Below are 16,540 nucleotides of genomic sequence, written 5' to 3' on the forward strand. Positions count from 1 at the left end.
GCTTTGAGGGTGATGCACATCTGTAATGACGCTCGCACCTCCTTACAGCCCGGGTGGTCACTCAGCTCGTAGTTTGACACGTGAAGCGGCTGGCCGGCGTTGACCGGGTTCAAGATCACTTTGTCCCCCACCACCACCTGCAGGTGGCAAAACACACATTATTATTATTATTATTACAATGATGAATTATCATTCATTTACAAGACCTCTTGCAGTAAGATGGTTTCTAATCTTACTGCCATCCTTGTCAAAAGCCTGAAATAAGTCTCCCCCTACTGGTTGTTCCCAAATACTGAAAATATCAAGACAAGGAGTAAAAGACAGGTGTGAGGTGATGGATGACGACTAACATTGGTGACGAACCAGACAAATGACTAACGGTCGGTGTCAGGCAGTTGCGGCATTCCAAGCAGCTGTGGTACTACTTTAACAATCTTTCTCAGGATCGTGGTGGTTAACGTCGCTGTATGAGATATCAAATTACTTTTAATTGGAAAACTACTGTGATTGCGTCATGTGATAGCGTCCACAAACGCTACATTTTTTCAGGTTGCTTAAAAGCAGTGTCTCTTAACGTGGGTTAAATCGAAACCTTGGGGTTCAGCAGTCAGTCTTTGGGGTTCAGTGGAGGCCAAGACTCACACACGCCATGTCTGTGTTCGTCTAACATGTATGATTCTTGTCGACTCTTCAGAACAACAATGCTCTCAGCCAAGCAAGACTTTGAGATACTCATACTGTTTGCTACGCATCTTTTGCAGCAATCCTTTTCGAGGACCAAAGTCAAACAGGGAAAGGAAAGCATTACTGACTTATCTCTGTCAGGCAACAGCAAATTTCAATTGATTGGCAGTAAAGATCCACTGAGTTCTTATGACAGTGATTTTATGTGTGACTGAGCAGGGTCCAGGATGTACACTGATGTAATATGAACCTGTGTCTTGAATTTGAAAAAAAAAATCAGCATGTTTTATTTTTTCAATTACGGTTAGGCGAATACATATAAAATACTAGCAGGGTTTGGTTCATCCAAAAGGGTGAAAAAACACTGTTGTTAAACCTGAATGCATCGCTTCCGTTTGATACCCATTATCCTGCTGAATTGCCACATGGAGGGATAGAAAGCGCACACCTAGACACAATGGAGGGGGTCGAGATGTGTCTCTGAATCTTATCATAATATTATGGACCATAGATTTTTAAATCTCTAAATTCTTCGTAATTATACATTGAGAAACATTATTGGAAATGATTGACGACTTGCCAAAGCAGCTGGTCACAAAGTGGTGATCATTGGGAACAAATGAGCCTTGGTACGCTCCTTTTATACCCAATCATGACACTGAAGGCGGAGGGAGGCAACCCTCCCATCTACCGGTGTGAACCCCAATGTACAGGCACTGAGCTGGGTGGCAATGAGTATGCCTACACCTGCTCTGCACCTCTCACCGTGAGCAACTCCAGAGTGCAAGAGAGTCCAACCCCTCTCGAGAGAACTGGTACCAGAACCCAGGCTGTGTGTGGAGGCAAGTCCGACTATATCCAGTCGGAACTTCTCTGCCTCACACACCAGCTCGGGCTCCTTCCCTGCAAGAGAGGTGACATTCCACATCCCTAGAGCTAGCTTCTGCAGCCGAGGATCGGACCGCCTGGGTCCCCGCCTTTGGCTGCCGCCCAGCTCACATTGCACCCGACCCCTTTGGCCCCTCCCATGGGTGGTGAGCCCATTAGAAGGGGGACCCACGTTGCCTCTTCGGGCTAAGCCCCATGGGTGTAGGCCCGGCCACCAGGCACTCGCCAACGAGCCCCACCTCCAGGCCTGGCTCCAGAGGGGGGCCCCGGTGACCCGCGTCCGGGCAAGGGAAACTGAGTGCCATTTATTTTATTCGTCATAAGGGGTTTATGAGCCATGCTTTGTCTGGTCCCTCACCTAGGACCTGTTTGCCATGGGTGACCCAGCCAGGGGTATAAAGCCCCAGACAACTTAGCTCCTAGGATCATTGGGACACACAAACCCCTCCACCACGGTAAGGTGAACTTCATGTCCTCTTTCACTATATCCACAAACCTCCTCTTTGGTCTTCCTCTCGGCCTCCTGCCTGGCAGTTCAAGACTCAGGATCCTTCTCCCAGTATACTCACTCTTTCTCCTCTGGACATGGCCAACCCATCTCAGTCTGGCTTCTCTGACTTTCTCTCCAAAACCTCTCATATGAGTTGTCCCTCTGATCTTCTCATTCCTGATTTTATCCAACCTGGTCACTCCCAAAGAGAGCAGAGCAAAAAAGTGTCCGCCTTCGTCGAGAGCCAAGCAGGAAAAAAAAAAATGCACGTCCTTACCATCGCTGTCTCTGTCTTGCCAGCCTGTATAGATCCGTCTCTCACTCCCTACTGTCCAGCGAGCATACAAGTTATCATAGGCATCTTGTTTGGCCTTCGCTACCTCTACTTTCACCATGCGCTGCATCTCCCTGTACTTCTGTCTACACTCTTCAGTCCTCTCAGTGTCCCATTTCTTCTTAGCTAACCTCTTTCTTTGTATACACTCCTGCACCTCCTCATTCGACCACCAAGTCTCCTTATCTACTTTCCTTCCAGATGATGCACCAAGCACTTTCCTACCTGTTTCCCTGATCACATTAGCTGTAGCTGTCCAGTCATCTGTGAGCACCTCCTGACCACCCAGTGCTTGTCTCAACTCCTTCCTAAAAGTTATGCGACACTCTTCCCTTTTCAGCTTCCACCATTTTGTCATCTGCTCTGCTTTTGCTCTCTTAATTTTCCTCACCACCAGAGTCATCCTACACACCACCATTCTATGCTGTCTGGCTAGCCTCTCACCTACCACTCACTACTTTGCAGTCACTGATTTCCTTCAGATTGCACCGTCTACACAAAATGTAGTCTATCTGTGAACTCCTGCCTCCACTCTTATAGGTCACCCTATTTTCCTGCCTCTTCTGGAAGAAAGTCTTCACTATAGCCATTTACAACCTCTTACCAAAGTCCACCACCATCTGTCCTTCTGCGTTCCTTGTCTGGAGTCCAAACCTGACCATCAGCACCTCACCATCTCTGTTTCCTACGCCAACAATCTTCGCTTCAACTTCCTCCGGAGTTATTCAGAAGTGACACCGAAAATGAAGACTGAAACGAATTTCGTGATTGGGAGTGAGTTTGCGAGTTATTAATTAAAGTAAAGGTTAACATGTTTTGTTCTTTATGCTATAATTATATAAAAACTGTGTGTTATGTTCCACGGTGTAACACTGGACACCTTTTCTATTCATGTTTATTGTTCGTGTAGCTGAATACACTGCTCTCTAGTATTGTATTAATGTTATAACTTGCCTTCCTACATGAGATGTTTTTAGATGTTTGTGATCTCGTATTTTCCAAAATAAAATGCTTATTAACATGCAACACTCCTTAGGACCTTCTATGACTCTGTGGTGGCCTCAGCTATTCATTATTGCATTGTCTGCTGGTCAGGCAGCATCTCAGGCCGGGATGGAGAAAGACTGGACCGACTGGTCAGGAGGGCCAGCTTTGTCCTGGGCTGCTCCTTGGACACTCTGGAGGAGGTGGGCAACAGGAAGATGCTAGCTAAGCTAACAGCCATGATGGACAGACCCTCCCAACCCCTCCTCAGCCAGAGACTGATACACCCATCCTGCAAGAAGGAGAGGTACCGCCGCTCATTCCTGCCGTCTGAAGACGGTTCTGAAAATGGTTCTGAAAACCTGGACTCACCCCCACTAACCCATTTTTAATATGCTAATATTTATATTTTATATTTGTGTTTCTTTATATAATTTTTGTCTTCTACTTTCTCCCTTTCATAATTTTGCTGGGGCGGCCCGGTAGTCCAGTGGTTAGCACGTCGGCTTCACAGTGCAGAGATACCGGGTTCGATTACAGCTCCGGCCTCCCTGTGTGGAGTTTGCATGTTCTCCCCGGGCCTGCGTGGGTTTTCTCCGGGTGCTCTGGTTTCCTCCCACATTCCAAAAACATGCATGGCAGGTTGATTGGACGCTCTAAATTGTCCCTAGGTGTGAGTGTGGGCGTGGATGGTTGTTCGTCTCTGTGTGCCCTGCGATTGGCTGGCAACTGATTCGGGGTGTCCCCCGCCTACTGCCCGAAGATGGCTGGGATAGGCTCCAGCACCCCCCGCAACCCTAGTGAGGATCAAGCGGTTCGGATAATGGATGGATAATTTTGCTGCTGTAAACTGGGAATTTCTCCATTGTGAGACAAGTAAAGGTTTTCTTATCTTATCTTAACACTCCAGAACATTGAACTTATATGCTCCTTGTCATTCTAGATCACCTGTTTTGTGGGTTTTGGATCTGCCATTGGAGAGGTACTGAGGCTCGACAGCTTTTAGCTGACCCAATCATCCTGGCCCCGTAGCCCCTCTTTAGTTTACATTAACTCCGCCGCTGGAAGGGCCAGCCTGATCCAGCAACAATTCACAAAGATTCCGCTAGTCATGCTATCTCATCCAGGATGTTGAAAGTGCGGCGAAAAGACAATAGAGCTCATCAATGTCTACTTTAATCCAAAGTGCGATATAAATAAAGACATATTTTACTGTATTGTATATTATCGATTAACTCTACACAATTACGGTATCCAGCACCAAAGACAAAAGCACAGCTAAAAAGGAAAAGGAACGACTCGGTCGTCCTCAGTCTGCGGCGGGTGCCGGAAGCCATCATGCCCTAAGTTGGGGCCACGGCCGTCATGCCAGCCGACCGCCAAGGCAGCCTCAGGCTCTGATTCAAGTGAATGTCAGCAGTGCATGCACTTGTGAAACTTTTTTACCCCAAGTTTCAATATTTACAATAAAAGTGTTTTATTAGAGTCGAGGAGTCTTCAGCTGGTTGTATATGTACAATGTATATATATTTTTTCAATTTGGACGCCTGTGTGCCCAAATTGGGGGCACTGCAGAGCCCCGTAAAGGACTCCAACACTGTGGACTTCTTAGTTAGCTCCTTCACACAAACGATTGTTTTGATTGATGCTGACGCTGCTGGATTGAAGAGCAGGAGCAAAGTCCGGAATGGACTACTGCTCACATTGAAGATTTTGGATGTAGACCCATTCAATCCAAAATTGTTTTTTTTGGGTGATGTCGGACTGATATACACTATAAATATGGGATTGGGACATTACATTGTCTCCATTGGCACGCAGCTTCCAGAAAGGTTGTATGAAGAGCCAGGAGCCTTCATTGCCGGTCCCATCCAGTGTGACGCGCATTGCGTTCTTCTCCAGAAGCGCTGGCAAACGTTTGTTCACAGTCAGGTACTTATTGCTCTTCATGTGCAGCAGCTGCGGGAAGACGAAAAATGAATGAATCAAGTGCTGAGTTATGTTTTCCTTGTTTTGTACACTGCTTGTCAAGGGCAGCTTTTTCCAGCCTTTTTCCCCTGGTGGAGCGCAAGGTTTCGTTGGCATCTTTAGATATCAAAGAGCAAGGAAAAACATGCAGTAATACTGTACTGCACATCGTGAAACACTGGAACATTATGTAAATTACCTTGTCAGGTGACGTGTACCGTAAATTGGTTCTCTCCAAAGAGCTTAAATAATTAATAGCAAATTGAGTTTTTTATCTTTGTTGTCTAACCTTGAGAGCCTATAAGGGCACCATGCCCGTTTTTGAGTTATTTTAAAAGGATAACAGATGAAAAAAAATCTGTCATTAATTAGTAGGATAGTACACTTGGAGAATTTTGAATTAGTTGCCATACCAGTGAATAACTATGATTCAAACACACACACAGCACGCAATCCAGTTCCTATGTGTACATTTATTTTCAACTCTACTTGGGAATTTAAACAGTTACAACATCAAGAAATTAACTCCTGGGAAAGGAGGAGCAAAGAATGAGGACTGAATAGGATAAGTAAGTAAATAAATAAATAAATAAAAATAAAAAAAGCAAACCATAGGCATGGTGGGCAACTAGTAAGACCGTGTGATTCACAGTGCAGAGGTTGTGGGTTCGATTCCAGGCTCCAGCCTTCCTGTGTTGAGCTTGCATGTTCTCCATGTGCCTGTGTGGGTTTTCTCTGGTTACTCTGGTTTCAGCCCATACTTCAGAAACATGCAAGGTAGGTTGACTGAATGCTCTAAATAATCCCTTGTTGTAATATCGAGTGCGAATGGCTGTTTGTCTATGGTTGTGTGCCCTGCGATTGGCTGGCAACCAGTTCAGGGTGTCCCGAAGACAACTGGGATAAGCTCCAGCACGCCCGTGACTCTCATGACGTTGAGCGCAACAGATAATGGATAGATGGAAGTACAGTAATCCCTCGTTTATCGTGGGGGTTACGTTCCAAAAAGAACCAGTGATAAGTGAAATCCGTGAAGTAGGATTTATAACAAAAAAAAAGCAAAAAAATGAGAGGGATGACATTTCAAATGTGCTGTCCGTTTCACATACAGCACATCTGACAATAAAAATGTACTTGGTACTTGATAGTCAGCTTTATTTTTTACAGTTATGATACAATACTGAACTATGGACACAATGCAGAGGTGATTGCTCTCATACTGCAAGGGAAGCTCAGCTTCCCCTAAAATATCAAAAAGTAAGTGATCAAATATATGTGTGTACGTACAATTGTGTGGACATGTCATTGACTAAATATGCGCGACAACACGCTCAACTTTTGTTCCAAATCAGCTTCTTATTACTGGTTATGACGCGACTCTCTTCTCATTCATTCCCACAGTTTCACCGTAGTGATGTGTCGTTCGCGAACGAGCCAGAGCCGGCTCTTTGAATTGAACGATGGGAGCCGGCTCCTCATTGGGAGCCGGACCGATAGGAGCCGACTTTTTTTTTTCTCCTGTCCGCCCCCCCCCCCCCCCTTCGGTTAAAGCCGCACGTGATTGGTCAAGATCCGTGGTAGAAGAGGAAGGGGAGGGTTACACACACACACACACACACACACACACACACACACAAACACACACGCTGCAGTTTAGAGAAGGGGGAGGGGTTAGAGAAGAGAGACACACACAGCAGCACACTGAGCAGCACGCGAACAAGTCAGACAAGGAGAGCTAGTTAGCGAAAAAAACAACACGGTGGAAAGCGGAAACATGAGAAAATGGATAGGAAACGCAGTGAAATTTGGACTCATTTCAATTTAATGATAGTTCAAAGGCAGCGTGTAGACTGTGCAAGGTTAAAATATCCCATAGATCAGGCTCCATAAATAACCTGCACAGGCACATCAGAAAAGTCCACCCATCAGACAATTTGAAGAGAAAAGACAAGCAAGGGAACCAGCTATTAATGAAGGTGCTAGTCGCTAGTGTATCTGCAACTGTTGCCGCTGCTGCAATGTCACAACTGCCTAGATGTACAACCCAGAGCTCTATGAGCCACTTTATGCAAAAAGCTCTAAAACCAGCAAAACAGAACACAATTGACGAGGAACTGGGTAAAATGATTGCAAGTGATTTTCAGCCATTTTGTGTTGGCTGTGTGTTGTCGCAACATCTGTCCCCTCAGAGAAAATCTTCTCCAAAACAGGGCAAATATTAACAGAGGAGAAACAGGATCAACCCCTCAAAGCTGAGGCACTTGGTTTTTCTTCATGCCAATCTTCGCTAAAGACAAGCTAAAACCTTTACCTGGATGCTCCTTTTTTCTTTTTGTTTTACAAATTTTAATTTATAATTTGTTGTGTTGTATTCAATGCTTACTTATGTTGTTTTACTGTAAATAGTTAAAAGCTTATAAATATACACATTCAGAGATTGGAACTTTTTGTTGACCTTGTTTTGAGATGGGTCTTTGTACTTTGTTTTTATTTTTGTAGCACTCCATGTTGTACTCCATGTTGAGTATGTTCAGAAGAATATAAATAAAGCCATATAAATAATAAATATTTGATATACTGTCTATTTTTTGCATTAGTAATTCATTTTACACATAATATTACGTTATTTTTGGTAGTAAATTAATTTAAGCAACAAAAAAACTGAGGAGCCATTTGGGAGCCGAAAGAGCCGTTTTTTTTTAGGGAGCCGAGCCAAAAGAGCCGGAATTCCCATCACTATTTCACCGTGGTTTAAACTGTGTGGACGCTGAGCGTCGACCGCGCGGACGCTGGGCGTCTAGAGAGTTCAGGTTAGGTTGTCCCAATGCATTGAAACGAGACGAGTCATTGGATAAATGCTGGTTTTGTCCCGCCCATTGGACGCTCAGCGTCTCTGGGAGTGTATGGACAGTGGGCGTGCAGAAGCTCAGCTTTTCTTCATTATCATTAGATGATCTCGCTGAGGCTGAATCTCATTTTGATTGACAGCGAAATGAGCCAATGATCTAATGGTGAAGGTATCCTTTTCCTTTAATTTTTTTTGAAAAGGAACAGAGAGTAGAATTCACGTATAAATAAACGGACACATTTTATGATGTAGGTTGAAATTGAGCTTCCCCTCCTTGACAGACCAGCATCCACCACTGATACAATGAAACCAAAGACCAAAAATTTGCAAAGGTAAATTTGGCAAACTGTACAGAGACGAGGTGCGGAGACTCTTCACGTCGGTCAGTGTGTTAGCAGGGTTACTTCACAGCGCGTGTAGACTGGCATCCTTCTACCTAACGTCCCAAGAATGACATGATGAGGTGTTTTCTTCAGCCATACATCGGCGTGTTTATTTGAACAGGCAGAGAAAGAAAGAGAGAGAGAGAGAGAGAGAGAAATGAAAAACAGCGTGCCCCTTTTATATGGCTGACTATGTCATGCACCACGAACAAGTGTAGAGTAGGGTTACATTGCCCTCTGCTGGCTCAGTTGTAAAAAGGCAATCATACAACCTTAACACAGTGCCTTAGCCAATCAGGATGCAGAAAGCAATTCACTGTTTAAAAGCATTTAAAAAAATGCACTAAAAAAATCAGTGAAACAGCGAAGCCGTGGAAAGTGAACCGCATTCGAGCAAGGGATCACTGTAAATCATAAAATAGTGATTAATTGGCCAAGCTTGATGTGTGTCCCACATTTATGTTTTCACGAATGTTAAAGACAAAAATACTATAATTGAGAAAACTGAAAAAATAGCTAATGAATTTAATGAGTATTTTGTCAATATCGGCAGTAACCTAGGAAAACAAATTCCTGATCCAATAAACCCGTTTGAAATAGATAGATACGTGAAAAAAACTCTTCCACAATGTTCCTTACTGCTGTGAATCATAATGAAGTATTAAATGTTGTAAAAATATTCAAAAATAAAAAGTCAACTGACTGCTTTAATATTGACATGACAATAGTAAAACAGATTATAGAACTTGTAGTGCAACCTTTCACATACATATGCAACCAGTCATTCAAAGCTGGTATATTTCCATCAAAAATGAAGACTGCAAAAGTCATTCCAATTTATAAAAGTGGAGAAAGACATTTATTTACAAATTATAGACCAATATCACTGTTACCACAATTCTCAAAAATATTGGAAAAGCTATTCTCATACAGACTTGAGAACTTCATACATAAACATGTGCTATTAAGTGAAAATCAATCAGAGAAAAACTGACCACCTCAATGGCAGTTATGGAGCTTGTGGAATAGCCACTATTATAGATCACAAAGAATTTACTGTTGGGATTTATCTAGATTTAAAAACAGGTTTTGATACAAAGATAAGATAAGATAAGAAAACCTTTATTAGTCTCGCAATGGAGAAATTCCCAATTCACAGCAGCAAAGTTATGAAAGGAAGAAGTAGAATAACAAAATATAGGAGCTGCTGGAAAGGCAGCCACTCTCGCGGCGCCATTTTGAAGTCAAAATAACAAAAATAACACAACACAACACAACACAACACATAGGACACAGACAGTCGTGCAATCTTCACCACTTTTCTGCATACACTTTGTCTGAAGCAGTTATAGATGAAAGAGGAGAGGATCAAAGTGTCCTTTCACCAGTGGATCAGAGACGTCATGCTGAAAATGTGCACACGTCTGCTACAAGCTAAGTTTTGAAAGCAAACACGAAGCTGTAGCGTCCATTGACGAAAAGAGATTAGTTCCCTTCCCCTGTCCCACGTAATCCGCTTCAAACTCCAAGCCGCGACTCCCAGTTCCATATCCGCATCGGCGCTCCGCGCTAACGCTCCTTTCTTCTCATCGTCGACTCCTCAAGACTTACATCCATCCAGACGCAGACCGTTCAACAGCACCGATCTCTCCGCTGAACAAAGCGGGGCTGTGAAAAATGCTGCCCATTCCCGGCGCAAGACACAAGCGCCCCGGGACTGTCCAGCAACGACAGTCAAATGGCGCCGACATTCCTCCCAGTCAAAAACAGTGCTGGTATACCCATGCTACCGAGAAGGCGCAACCACCAAGCACAGAGTCTCCTCCTTGATGAATGTCGTGGCCAAAAAATGCTGAAAAAAGTCCACATCATTTCCACACGACGTAACAACAAACACAAAGTGACAAAACAAACACAAAAACAACAAAAAAAAGCAAGGCTCATGAGAGCACTTGCTGACGGCTGCCTACTCGGGCGCCATCTTGACTTCAAAGATCAGTGAATCTCTTGAATCTCTTGAATACAAGAGATCAGGGGTGGCCAATCAGTCAGAGACGAAGAGCCAATTTTTTTACTGAGCTACTGCAAAGAGCCACATCATAACCTTCCACGCGCACGCGCGTGTACACACACACACACACACACACGCACGTTTTTCTGTTTGGTGCTTTCTACCGCCTTTATTACCGATTTGTCTTACTGTTTATTGTGCATGTTAAATTGCTCCATGTACAGCACTTTGTATGCAGCGATGGCTGTTTGAAAGTGCTCTATAAATCCAGTTGACTTGACTTGACTTGACTAGTGCACTCGCGCACATATGCACGCACACCACGATGAGCAACAGTCGAAACGGGCCGAAAATGAATGAAAGCTAAAGATACAAACAAACAAATCTTTATTTTCCCCATGCATTTCCTCCTCCCACCCCTTGCGGTCGACTTGGGACCAGTTCGCTGCCTCCCGGTCGATTCTGATCGATGTATTGGGCACCGCTGCCTTGAAATCAGAGGTAATTCGCAGACTAGCTTAGCACTTAGCGCCGTTGTTTGTGCATGAGCAGTGATGCAGTCATCTGATTGGTTGCTCTCTATGTCAATCAAGTAACGGGATTGATGATAGGCTGACGGAGTACGTTCTGTGAAGTTGGCGCCTTGTTTGAATGGCATCGCCGCTGCCGAGGCGTTTTCGACGCTTGTTGTGTGAGAGCCCGGGAGCCGCATTGAACCAGCCAAAGAGCCGCATGCGGCTCGCGAGCCGCGGGTTGGCCACCCCTGCAATAGATCATAGTATACGATTGAATAAATTAGAGAGATACAGTATGGCATTAGAGGTGTAGCATATAAATGGATTGAAAGTTATTTAGAAAACTATCCTGGAAGCCACACATAGACAACGTTAAAAGAAAAATATCCAAAACTATAGGGATCCTCCACAAAACTAAGGATGTGCTGAATAAGAGATCTTTGTCCACATTATACTACTCACTATTACTTACATATATGACCTACTGTGTGAAAATATGGGGAAACGCCTGTAAAACAAACTCACTTCCTGTTTTAAAACTACCAAAAAAAGCAATCAGAATATACGGAACCCACAAATCCACGACTTATCAATTTAAACACAATGACATTTTATGAGCTGGGTGACTTCAAAATCGCCCAATTAATGTACAAAGCACACAATAACCTCCTTTGCCAAAACATCCAGAAACTTTTTGAAATTCGAGAAAGTTGTTATAATTTAAGGGGTACTAACCTATAAAAAAAATCCAAAAAAAGAACAAACATCAAGCAAAGGCCATAAAGGCCCGAGAGGACTCCTTCTTCAGCTTGACGGCATCCCTTACTGCTGGTGTCCACCAGCGAGTACGGGGGTTGCCGCCACGACAGCCACCACCGCCAACCACCTTACGGCCACAACTCAGATTGGCCGCCTCAACAATAGAGGCATGAAACATGGTCGACTCGGACTCAATGTCCCCCGCCTCCCCCGGAACATGGGAAAAGCTCTGTCTGAGGTGAGAGTTGAAACTCCTTCTGACAGGGGATTCCGCCAGACGCTCCCAACAAACCCTCACAATACGTTTGGGTCTGCCAGGTCGGACCGGCATCTTCCCCCACCATCGGAGCCTACTCACCACCAGGTGGTGATCAGTTGACAGCTCCACCCCTCTCTTCACCCGAGTGTCCAAAACATGCGGCCGCAAATCCGATGATACAACCACAAAGTCAATCATTGAACTGCGGCCAAGAGTGTCCTGGTGCCAAGTGCACATATGGACACCCTTATGTTTGAACAAGGTGTTCGTTATGGACAGTCCGTGACGAGCACAGAAGTCCAATAACGAAACACCACTCGAGTTCTGATCAGGGGTGGGGGTGGGGGGGGGGTCCTCCCAATCACGCCCCTCCAGGTCTCACTGTCGTTGCCCACGTGAGCATTGAAGTCCCCCAGCAGAACAAGGGAGTCCCCAGCAGGAGTACTCTCCAGCACACCCTCCAAGGACTCCAAAAAGGGTTGGTACGCTGCAGCTAGCTTCTGCAGCCGAGGATCAGACCGCCAGGGTCCCCGCCTTTGGCTGCCGCCCAGCTCACATTGCACCTGACCCCTTTGGCCCCTCCCATGGGTGGTGAGCCCATGAGAAGGAGGACCCACGTTGCCTCTTCGGGCTGAGCCCGGCCGGGCTCCATGGGTGCAGGCCCGGCCACCAGGCACTCGCCAGCGAGCCCCACCCCCAGGCCTGGCTCCAGAGGGGGGCCCCAGTGAGACAAGGGAAACTGGGTTCCATTTAACAAATCAGAATTAAGCTGATAAAATTTGATACATTTAAAAATATAGAAATACATTACAAGCATTTGTTGATATTGAGACTATTTCCTTTTTCTGTGTTGATAAATAATCAATTCATATATTATATAACAAGGGGTAGGACTAGATAAGTTTTTTTACTTCTTCCTACTCCTTTGAACATATAATTTGTGATGATGACTATTTTCTTTTCCTTTCTTTTATCTTGCTTGCCTTCATTTCTTGCCAATTTGTTGCTGTATTGTATATTTAATATGTTCAATAAACAAACAAACAAACAAACAAAGATGGTTTCCTTTTTCTTGCCGGTCCAAGACTGATTTCCTGGTGTTGATGCAACCTCTTACATGATCTGATTCGACTCCTCATGAATTTGTTGCTGGTCAGGTCAGGTTGTTGGGTGAAAATATCCTCACTTTTGGCTTTACTCCCAGCAAATTCCAAGAAGGGTTGGTGAATGGGCCTGGCTGTCCATTAGCATGCTTGTGTCCACTGTTTGGAGCCACTGGTAGCGCAGGCTCATTGCCTAATTTCCCATTCACCTCCACAAACAATTTGAGGCGGTGCATTTTTGTCTCCAGCACTTTTCTGAAGGAATTTGTTGTCTTCAGTAGTGGAGACGGGTGGCATCTTGCTCCTAGCCTTGTCGCTAATAGCAGTGTTGCGGTAATTAGCAGGCCATGCTCACGTTATCTTGAGGATTTAACAAAAAGTGTTTAAAAAAATGGCCCCACATGACAGTATCAAAAAAAAAAAAAAAAGTACTACAGACTAGCGATGGCAAAATGAAGCCCCATAAAGCAGTGAAGCCCTGCAGGGAAATACTTCACACACGCTTCGGGGCTTCAAGATGAATCATTTCCTCGACTACGCCATCATGCAGACAGGAAAATGTATCACATGCTTGGTGCATCCAATAAAATGGTGGGGTGTAAATCATGCTCTGAACACATAATAATATGTATTTGAGGAGTGTTTTTACTTACTTTGTCTATGTTTGTGCTTATGCAACAAGTGAAAATGTGAAATGAGGAGGTAAAATAAAGTGCTTATTCGTTTTTATTTAAAAACAATATTTTATCATAAGTTTTTGGACTCAGGCGGTTTCTTTTTTTGCAGAGAATTTCACCTGCTTTTGAACAAACTCTTTCGCATGGTACTGATGAAGCAGGGGTGCATAGATATGTGGTTGCAAGTTGGTATGAAGGGGAATCCATAGCGTTTCTTTGCCGCTTTTATTTCGAACAACACTCGAACCTATCGTATCATTACTTGAATCAGTCACGTGGTACACCCCCTTCGCGGGGCTTCAAACGTCTCTACTGACGTCGTCAACACGCGCTTCAACTCCCCATTCATGAACCACTCATTTAGATTACTCGGCACACGCTTCAGGGATTCGACCCATGGAGCACATCACTAATACAGACACATCGATATGAATAATATCCAATACAAATCCATTGAAAGATAAAGAAATCAGTTGTCCGCTAAAATAATACAAGCAAAGCAGGAGGTGAGGAGCCAAAGCCTTGTCGAGTATAAATGTGGCATTTATAAGTTTTTTCGTGAGATCAATCAGACAGGGATTTTTGTGACTGGCAAGCTTTGGGAGGGAATGAGGCCAAGGTGACAACAGATGACAACTTTTTTTTCTTGTAATATTATGACTTAATTCTCACACACCTTGTGTGTTTTTTTTCCCTAAAAATATTGCAACTTTGTTTTTGTAATATTACAACAGTGGCCTTTAAATGTGGAAAAGAAAATTTAACAGTACATTAAGGTTTCCTCACCCAAATTACGTTTGAGAGTTGGGACCTGTCTGACCATTTACATGCATGTGTATTTACATAGTTACAGTATTTTATTGTTTATTTTATTTTTATTTTACTAAAATACAAAATACAGGACATTAAATGATAAAGAATTTTGTGTGTGTGTGTGTGTGTGTGCAGTTAAATGTTGCAGTGGACCATTTCATGGCCACAGGCAGAATATTTCACAGGCTTAAAAGCATTTATCAGTCATAAAAAGAACAAACAGACGAGCAGCCGCGTGCATGTGTGCGCACACCCACACAAACACACACACATACACACTTTTCCACAGGAATCTCACTGAGCACCCACCACGCCCAATGTGTGTAAGTGCGTGTGCGTTGAAACAGAGTCAATATTAAATGAAAAATGTGTGTGCATTTAGTACATGACCACACACGTCTATTGCAGCAGACGGATAAGTTTTGCCAATATGATAGAGGAGGTGTCAGTCTGTGCAAAGAGTTAATTGTTTTACACAACAATACTTCAGTGAAAGTTTTTATGAAAGTTGCCAAAAACAGTACCTGGATGACGGTTCCATACTTGACCACATCCCCATGAACCTTCTTGTTTTCTGTCTCGTTCTGCTTCTGTTCCAAGTTTGATGCATGCTACACCACACGCACAGACACACAAAAACATATATTTCAGGGTGCGTCATTAACGGGAGCCTGATGGCCAGGGATCACCACGTGACTGTGTTGGCCACCTGGAGCTCACTGATGCTGGGCAATAATGCCAATGCCATACATAAATGTGATGAGATCAACGCATTCTTGTTTTTTTTAAAATGTCATTTTCAATATTTTGAGTTGTTACCACTTTTTACTCCAGCTGTGCACATTTGATCTGACCCATTGATTGACGCACTGCGCACTATATATTTGCATGCATCTTGCCAGCTGATTCTACACGCTTCACTTTTTCATCCACAGGTAGGCCTACATGCAGGTATATTATCATATATCATGCCTCGATGGGATCACCACCTTATCGTGGTGAGGCACTTTGCGCATCTCCATGACCCCTAGAGCTATGTCGGCAGGAGTCCCGTACTCCTGGCAGGGTCACCCAAGCCGAACAGGTCAAAGGGTAGAGGCCAGACAAAGAGTGATCCCAAACCGGAACCTGGGGGCAGGCACAGGCGGAGTCCAACAGACCGGACTACCGGCAGCCCCCTGCAACTCCTGCCAGAAGAAGGTCGTCATGGGTACCCTCATGCCACCGGAAACCACCTGGTAAGAGTGAAGATGGTGGGGGTGAGGACTGTGCACCCACACCCTCACCTTAATCCGAACCTCTGCGCAAGCTTCTTGCCCCAACCCCACACCCAATCCCCCACCCTGCATCCCCCTAATCCCCCAAAGTCCTGTGGCGGTGGTCACAGGCCGAGGATGTGGCTGGGAGTGTCTAGCCAAACCATGCACACAGGCGGCAATGGAGTGATGGTCGTTGACACTGCGGGATGGAGCAGCGCATCTCTTCGGCAGCTTCCATTGTGACTGAGCAGCTCCACACTGCTCACCCCTGTGATGGGGAGGGACCTAGAAAAAGTGGTCTAAAAATTGTCTGCTCTCCACACTCCGGACGGTAAACCGCAATCGTCGGAGCATCCCCCTTGCGGTCGAAATGACAATAAACGAAATAGAAAAAAATCTATGCATAGCTTCGTGGAACGTCCGCACACTGTTGGACCTGGCTGAAACTCCTGACAGGCCCCACTTGTGGCCACAGAGCTCGCGAGGTATAACATCGATATCGCAGCTCTAAGCGAGACCAGACTACATGGAGAGGACTCCCTGACAGAAGTTGGTGCAGGGTATA

General features: G+C 44.6%; 1 protein-coding gene across 2 annotated transcripts in view; it reads right to left on the reverse strand.

Moving 5' to 3' along the window:
* itpr3 (inositol 1,4,5-trisphosphate receptor, type 3) overlaps window positions 1-16,540 on the reverse strand; it is a 191,980-nt gene that overhangs the window by 131,887 nt on the left and 43,553 nt on the right. For both annotated transcript variants that reach the window (XM_086127490.1, XM_086127481.1), the window contains exons 4-6: window positions 15,241-15,327; window positions 5,181-5,339; window positions 39-137 (exon numbers count right to left, since the gene is read on the reverse strand). In XM_086127490.1, coding sequence (XP_085983616.1) covers window positions 39-137; window positions 5,181-5,339; window positions 15,241-15,327 — 345 coding nt within the window. The remainder of the gene's footprint in view (window positions 1-38; window positions 138-5,180; window positions 5,340-15,240; window positions 15,328-16,540) is intronic.

Source organism: Hippocampus guttulatus, chromosome 1 (genome assembly GCF_054856545.1).
Source record: "Hippocampus guttulatus isolate MCC_2025c chromosome 1, RoL_Hgut_1.0, whole genome shotgun sequence".
Taxonomy (NCBI): domain Eukaryota; kingdom Metazoa; phylum Chordata; class Actinopteri; order Syngnathiformes; family Syngnathidae; genus Hippocampus; species Hippocampus guttulatus.